The sequence below is a fragment of the Tubulanus polymorphus genome, chromosome 6, assembly GCF_964204645.1.
Source record: "Tubulanus polymorphus chromosome 6, tnTubPoly1.2, whole genome shotgun sequence".
In the NCBI taxonomy this organism is placed as follows: Eukaryota; Metazoa; Nemertea; class Palaeonemertea; order Tubulaniformes; family Tubulanidae; genus Tubulanus; species Tubulanus polymorphus.
In genome coordinates this window covers 21,554,338-21,562,491 of record NC_134030.1, presented here as the reverse complement: position 1 = coordinate 21,562,491, position 8,154 = coordinate 21,554,338, and the positions used below count along the sequence as shown (strand labels likewise).

General features: G+C 41.1%; 2 protein-coding genes across 3 annotated transcripts; both read right to left on the bottom strand.

Annotated features, from left to right (window-relative positions):
- Positions 1 to 944: 944 nt before the first annotated feature.
- LOC141906769 (transmembrane protein 169-like) lies at positions 945 to 3,613 on the bottom strand. Its single transcript, XM_074796132.1, has 2 exons — positions 3,390 to 3,613; positions 945 to 2,777 (listed from the first exon to the last, which is right to left on the bottom strand). The coding sequence occupies exon 2, from the start codon at positions 2,756 to 2,758 to the stop codon at positions 1,811 to 1,813; it is 948 nt and encodes a 315-aa protein (XP_074652233.1). The 5' UTR covers positions 2,759 to 2,777; positions 3,390 to 3,613; the 3' UTR covers positions 945 to 1,810.
- Positions 3,614 to 4,494: 881 nt separating this feature from the next.
- LOC141906773 (uncharacterized) lies at positions 4,495 to 6,638 on the bottom strand. 2 transcript variants are annotated; one of them, XM_074796137.1, is made up of 3 exons: positions 6,473 to 6,638; positions 6,054 to 6,207; positions 4,495 to 4,819 (listed from the first exon to the last, which is right to left on the bottom strand). In XM_074796137.1, the coding sequence occupies exons 1-3, from the start codon at positions 6,478 to 6,480 to the stop codon at positions 4,508 to 4,510; spliced, it is 474 nt and encodes a 157-aa protein (XP_074652238.1). In that variant the 5' UTR covers positions 6,481 to 6,638; the 3' UTR covers positions 4,495 to 4,507. The 2 variants fall into 2 exon arrangements, with proteins under 2 accessions (XP_074652238.1, XP_074652236.1); XM_074796135.1 differs by lacking the exon at positions 6,473 to 6,638 and adding an exon at positions 6,289 to 6,324.
- Positions 6,639 to 8,154: the final 1,516 nt, after the last annotated feature.

The following is an 8,154-nucleotide window of genomic DNA, read 5'->3' as shown; positions in this document are numbered from 1 at the left end:
ATCTAAAGGCCTCGAACCTTATCCTTGGATCCGTTCCTGATGTCTATTTTTGTCTGGGATCAATTTTTTGGGGATATTTCGCGTCTTAAGTTTTTGACACTTATTTGGCCTCAATATGTGCGACCAGTGGAATTGTGCATTCTAGCATTGCTAAAAAGTCCCAATTTTCTCATGTTGAAAAGAGGATTTTAGCCATTTTATTGACTGAATAAATTTTGCCAATACGTTTGCGTGCCTACCATTTGAAATCATTTTCAAATCATCTAAAATCATGGTCAGGAAACGTAGTTAGAATTTCAAAAATGGCTGATCTTTTCTCATTTCATCATGAGAAAATTAAGGCTTTTTAGCAGTAACGCTTCAATAGTGTAAATTGGATATAAAAACAATGGTTGATTTAGACTTTAGTTTCACTGGTCGTATTAAGACCAATTTGAGAAATGCGTTCAAAAGTATAAGCGAAATATCCCCCAAAAAAGTCGATCCCAGACAAAACTTATTTGACTTATTGCACACTTGACAAGATTCGTAACAAAAAGCACTAATAGAGGGCGTTAAATACACGTTTAAGTAATACAATATAAAACATACATTTTGTAAAATATGCAAAAAACAAGTTCATCAATTTAATCTCATCAATTCATAAATATTAAATGCATGATTAATTATCGATTATTCCCGAAAAGCCACACGAGATAAACATGAAACGGACAAGTTTCAAGAAACAAGAAACACCGTTTCTAGAAACGAGTTTCATGATACACCGAACCCAACTGGCCGTTTCGACTGTAGATTTCAAATGATGCGTGACGCAATTTCGTCGCAAAAATTACCATTACATTTCACGAAACCACAACCAAAGTTTTCAGCACTTTTTATTAGTGCGTAGTGGCAGTTTTTTTTTTAGTAAATTTCGACCATGATAGACGTCGTGATTTTCGTCAAACCATTACAAAAATGTAGAGATAAATCCCCTGTGTCATTCAAGCACCAGGGGCCGGTTCCATAGTCATGGCTTAGACTTAAGACCGGTCTAAGACAAACTTAGTTCTATAGCGAATCTTACAACTTAAGATCAGTCTTAAGGTTTAAGACCACTTTTGGTCCTAAGTCTTGACTATGGAACTGGCCCCAGAGGACACGTTAATAGAACAGAAGTGACAAGCGCTTTCATTTAAACTTCATCAACACTTAGTTTCAAAATTCAAATGATTTTTAGCATTTTTTTGTGTGCAAAATATGCTAAAGCCGTTTTCATAGTCATGGCTTAGACTTAAGACCAATCCAAGACCAACTTAGTTCTATAGCCGATCTAACAAGTTAAGACCAGTCATAAGATTTAAGACCACTTTTGGACTTAAGTCACGACTGCGCAACTGGTCCCTGGCTGCGCAACCAGCCCCAGGGGCCAGTTGCATAGTCATGGCTTAGACTTAAGACCAGTCTAAGACCAACTCAGTTCTATAACCAATCTAACCACTTAAGACCAGTCTAACGATTTAAGACCACTTTTGGACTTAAGTCAGAACTGCGCAACCGGGCCCAGGAGCCGTTATCAGCCGTTCATAGACTTAATACCGGTTTAAGACCAACTTAGTTCTATATACTTATTTCATCTTAGTTCAATCTAATAACTCAAGATCAGCCTTAAGATTTAAGAACAAAAACGGAACTTAAGTCTCGATTACGGAACCGGTCCAAGGGACGAACCTTTCTAAAAAGTGGCACTTAGTAGACTCGCTTTAAACCATGATCTTAGTTCATGTTCGATGTTGTTTAAATTCCGAACCCACGACCGCTTTGTTCGAGATTAAACGGAGGACTGTTCCTCCGACTCCTCATCGACTATTTCCTGCACGGCGTGTTCGCGCTGTTTAACACCAGACGGCGCCACCGCTGCGTCTTCGTCCAGCACGACCACTTCGTACGGCGTCAAATCGCCGAGATTCATTTTCGCGCACAGCCAGCCGTAGAAACCTTTCTCGGGATCGCGCATCTCGCGCGACCAACTCGCGTAGAACCACGAGACCTGCGCGACGGCGCCGTAGATGCCGAGCGCGACGACCGCCGCGACGATCAACGCCGGGTAGAAAATAATCAACAGCGGACAGACGAGGATCTTATGACATAACGAACGTTCCTCGCTGAAGTAGAGATAGAAGTTATACCAGGTCATCGTACCCGTGTAGAACGCGACCGCCGCCGAAATCACGAACGCCACCGGCGAACACAGCGCCGATAACAACAAGATATGGATACCGGCGCCGAGTCCGCAGTAAGTCCGGCGGTTACGCGCGGTAGTGTTATCGGCGGCGACGACCGTCGACAAACGGCGTAGCTCCGTTTCGCTGAGTTTTAGCTGCACCTCGACGGCCTGGCCGTGTTTCGATCCGCGTTTAATTGTGCCGGTGATCGTGACGATGCGATTACCGGCATCCGTTAAACTCGCGTTCAACTCCTTCGTCAACTCGTCCAGCTCGCCGTCGTCGCGATTACGCGATTTACGCTTCGCCGGACTGTATTTGGACTCGCGACGCGGCGGCACAGGCGGCGGTATCTCCTCGTCGTCGTCGTCATTTTCGACTTTGATGATTCGATCGGTCGACAACAATCCGCGACCGGAATTCTCGTCGTCGAGGTCAAGGTCGTTCGGTTCGTCGTCGCCGCGGGGGAAACGTATCCGTTTAGCGGGAATCGGTTTCGGTCGGTCGTCGCTAGGCGGCGTTGTTGTAGTTTCGTCCGCGGATGATGGCATCATCTCCCTCTTATCTCTTTCTCTGGCATCATCGGATTGAAAAAGAACAAAAAAAATATTTAAATCGGATTATTTATTAGCGCATAAAATTATTTGCCTGCTATACCCTTCCCTCCTGTGAGAAGTTGGGTACTCATCGGGGTTGGGTCGGTTGACTGAACCACACCACCCCTACCCCGGTCATCCTTATTACCGAGATGACGTATTTTACCGAGATGAACCGAGATGAAATTAAATATAACATATTTATTTATTCCATATCGATTTTTACAATTGAAATCATATTATATCAGTAATAAATGCCTGCTGGGTTCATATTTTACATATTTAGTCGGATATTTTTGGAAAAATAACTTTTAACTTTACCGAGATGAGATCGTCGATCAATCAAATTCAATGAAATTTTATTGCTAACCGAGTTTACGTTTTTGAAGTCAAAATTTTTTAAAATAAAAAAATATGTAAAATATGACTCAAGAAGGTATTCATTACTGATATAACATGATTACAAGTGTTAAAATCGATAAGGAATAAATAAATATGTTATATTTAATTTCATCTCGGTTGATCTCGGTAAAATACATCATCTCGGTAGACCACCCGTACCCCGCTGCTGCTGCTGCTGGAGCCTCACCTCGCTAGGAATCTGCTCCTCCAAATCAGTGTAAATATATAAGGGAGCTTCCGAAATCAAATGTGCGTCTCCATTGCATACGCGCTTTACATTCACTTTCGACACATATTCCTTTATTTTGTTAATCCGTCGACAAAAAAGCTATCTATATTTCTCTGCAAAACTTCGAACGACGAACGGCAGAAACACAGATCAGTGCGGACATAGACGCGGACTGTTGGTCCGGTGTACGAGCCTAACGGATCTAAAGTCGAACGCAAAGTAATATGCAACTAATGTATAAAGCAAAAAGTTTATTGTAAATGTGTTTTAATTTCTATCATTTTATTTTGCCTTTTCCTATTTAGCCTGTCTGAGGCTGAATATTCGGACCAAGGGTCGGACCAACGGTCCGGTTTGTGGAATGGCTGCGAACCGGACACTTCATGCGGTCGGCTCGCCGAACCCGAGGCCGGTCTCGATTCGCCAACATTAAAAAACATTCTAATTAGAAGACGCATATTCTTTATTTTCAATACAAGTACCGCCCAACCCGCATCAAAATTCACCTCAAAACGTTCATCTGGCAAAAACTCACCTTTTCTTATCGAGACTGACAGGCTCACGTGACCCGGGCTTACCCTCCGCCCGGTTAGTACTATCCATCAATGAAAAATCAACCCTAATTGTTATATTTCCTCATTCTTCTGAACTTGGCTAAATAACTTAAGTATACTCCACTTAAATTTACGATATTTTTTGAATTCTCATTTCATTCCCTAGGTTCCTTCCCGGTTTCCTTCGCCGGCGGATCTTTTGCCTCATTGCGACAGCAGCCTCAAGTTGTTCGGTCGATACGGAAGCTTTTCTTTCTCTGCCACTTTTTATATTGCGCTTGTTGAAAAATTGTAAATTTGAATTTGCTGTTTATTTGTTTTTTTTTCTCCCTGTGACTGAATTCGAAACTCAAAGGAGCCTTCCCCGCAGCCGGAGGATGCCGGAGCAGCAGCAGAAGTCTCCAGAATAAATCAAGTAATGATTTCACAAAAATAGATCTAGATTTTGGTTTTTTATTCGTTTTCAGTTTTATTTCACTTCATCGATTACAAATGAAAAAACGACCGCATATTCGATTTGATTTAATGTTTGTTGATTATACCATCAAGATTTTCAACTTGCTCTTCCAAAGCGCCTTTAACGTCTTCTAGTTGAACGACATCCGACTCATCTTCGACGATTTCTGATCCTTCTTCTAATTCTGGTTCTGATCCTGGTGCATCGTCGACCATTGCTGGTTCTTCCTCGACCATTGCTGGTTCTCCGTCGACCACTGCTGGTTCTTCCTCGACCACTTCTGGTTCTTCGTCGACCACTGCTGGTTCTTCCTCGACCACTGCTGGTTCTTCCTCGACCACTGCTGGTTCTTCCTCGACCACTTCTGGTTCTATCTCCTATGGACGATACAAAATGAAAATGAATATTTTCCATTTTTATCGTATAATTTTTTGACGTGTATTACAGTAGATTAATCCGCCTAAACCGGTCCAGTTGGGGACCTTCATTTTTCTACAGAACTCGGCGATTACCGCTTTGAAAAAGCGCAACGTCCGAACAAGTCCTTTTATAGACTTGACATTTTACTTTCTCGTAAATTCCACAAATTAAACCCACACATTAAAATTAAACCCACACAACTGTAAAACTGGTTTCAGAGTGGAATCAACCAACCTAACTGTGGAACTGGATCCAGACTCAAGTTTAACCCATACTATTCAAAACGGGGTTCAGTGTCAAATTAAACCCGCCCAAATGTGGAACTGGATCAACAGTCAATTTAAACCCTCACAGATGTGGAACTGGATTCACAGTCAAATAAGACCCACTCGTGTGGAATTGGGTTTAGAGTCAAATTAAACCCGCCCAAATGTGGAACTGGATCAACAGTCAAATTAAACCCTCACAAATGTGGAACTGGATCCACAGTCAAATAAGACCCACTCATGTGGAACTCGGTTTAGCGTCAAATTAAACCCGCCCAAATGTGGAACTGGTCGTCAGTCAAATTAAACCCTCACAAATGTGGAACTGGATCCACAGTCAAATAAGGCCCACTCATGTGGAACTTGGTTCAGAGTCAAATTAAACCCGCCCAAATGTGGAACTGGTCAACAGTCAAATTAAACCCTCACAAATGTGGAACTGGATCCACAGTCAAATAAGGCCCACTCATGTGGAACTTGGTTCAGAGTCAAATTAAACCCGCCCAAATGTAGAACTGGATCAACAGTCAAATTAAACCCTCACAAATGTGGAACTGGATCTACAGTCAAATAAGACCCACTCATGTGGAACTGGGTTTAAAGTTTAGCTAAAATCTCGCGACTGTAAGACTGTTTTCAGATCAAGCCTTCAGGTTCAAGGGCGGATTCAAGGGGGTGCAGGGGGTGCCCTAAAGATTCCTTAATCCTTTTTTCATGTTATCCTTTCCATTTTTGTTTGCAGATTAAAGTTAAATGCTCGGAGAAGTGCTCAAAATGCAATAAAATCGCATTAAAAATCCAAAATTTTCTCGGGAGAGCCCCCAGAGTTTGTTGCCCCACTTTATGGCGCCCTTTAATGACCAACAAGAGCCTTTTTCCGTGCACCCCCCCCCCCCCACCCCGATTCAGACACTAGATTACTTACCGGGACCGTCTGGTCAACCTCTTTCCTGTTTGCTTGTTTTTTGCCCTTTTTGTCATTTGCCTTTCCTCCTTTTTTCTTTCCTTTCTTTGCCTCGACGTTCATGAAAACATCCAAACACACCAATACAACAACAAATACGGCAAATAATTTCAATCTGAAAGAAATCGTAGAAAAAAAGAAGAATTGTATATTTTCCACTCGCAAGGTTTTCAGTCTGACCCGAGACAGAACTGACATTTCTGTCATCAAGAAAATCGCGACAGCAGCTAAACCGCGTTGTCTTGAAAGAACATTCGCTATTGGCTACTGCTCAGTTTACTTACCAGTTGCCACGACTTACTTTTTAACGAGTACAAATTGAGGAATTTACAATCTTGAATCTAAGATTTGAGATCGCAGAATGTCGGAACGAAACTTACCCGTTCATTTTGATAAATAGATTTCTGCGAACTGCTGCGAGTCTTGAAAGTCTTGGAAGTCTTGTGTCGAGTCTCTGTTTGGAGATTGATGATCTTTCCTACAAATCAGATCAGTTTTTATACCGAAATCCTCCAATCAGTGGCCCACCATCTGCAGAGAGACACGCAGACAGTAACCCCTGCGTGACAGAGTTCAAATACATCACAATTAACTCGTTCACACGTTCATAACAAAAATCCAATTATTGATAGAATAAGCCATAAGTTTCTGAAATAATGCTGACAAAATGTCTAATGTCTTGAACACACGTGAAGCGTAGACGATCAGTTTTTGAAAGTGTGCTGATAAAATGTCTAATATCTGGTGTTTGTAGTTCATTTCCAATTAAAAATGTCTCAAGTGAAGCGCTGAACACATGTGAAGTGTGGACGATCAGTTTTTGAAAGTGTGCTGATAAAATGTCTAATGTCTGGTGTTTGTATTTCATTTTCAATTAAAAATGTCTCAAGTGAAGCACTGAACACATGTGAAGTGTGGACGATCAGTTTTTGAAAGTGTGCTGATAAAATGTCTAATGTCTGGTGTTTGTATTTCATTTTCAATTAAAAATGTCTCAGGTGAAGCACTGAACACATGTGAAGTGTGGACGATCAGTTTTTGAAAGTGTGCTGATAAAATGTCTAATGTCTGGTGTTTGTAGTTCATTTTCAATTAAAAATGTCTCAAGTGAAGCACTGAACACATGTGAAGTGTGGACGATCAGTTTTTGAAAGTGTGCTGATAAAATGTCTAATGTCTGGTGTTTGTAGTTCATTTCCAATTAAAAATGTCTCAAGTGAAGCACTGAACACATGTGAAGTGTGGACGATCAGTTTTTGAGAGTGTGCTGATAAAATGTCTAATATCTGGTGTTTGTAGTTCATTTTCAATTAAAAATGTCTCAGGTGAAGCACTGAACACATGTGAAGTGTGGACGATCAGTTTTTGAAAGTGTGCTGATAAAATGTCTAATATCTGGTGTTTGTAGTTCATTTTCAATTAAAAATGTCTCAGGTGAAGCACTGAACACATGTGAAATGTGGACGATCAGTTTTTGAGAGTGTGCTGATAAAATGTCTAATGTCTGGTGTTTGTAGTTCATTTTCAATTAGAAATGTCTTAGGTGAAGCACTGATCACATGTGAAGTGTGTACGATCAGTTTTTGAGAGTGTGCTGATAAAATGTCTAATGTCTGGTGTTTGTAGTTCATTTTCAATTAAAAATGTCTCAGGTGAAGTTCTAAACACATGTGAAGTGTGGACGATCAGTTTTGATTAAATGGTAATAAAATAGTAAAAAAGAGTACTCATTAAAAAGTAAGAATTACCATCATCCTACAAGATGGAATTCAATGAACCGTGGTTAAAATGTACTATTGATTTGACTTTTACATCTGGCGATTGTGTTGACAGTTCATAAGTTAGAAATGAAATCGGTGGAAAATCACCAGTCGTTGGACCGAACGGGCGGACAGCTGGTAAACGCGAGCCACTTGTCAGAGGATTCATATTCGCTTTTCAAATATCGAATTCATTGCTGTTTGACATTTTATTTCGTTACTATGACTGGGGCGGGAGGGGGTGTTACGAGGTCTAAACTAAACTCAAAGGAGCCTTCCCCGCAGCCAGAGGATGCCGGAGC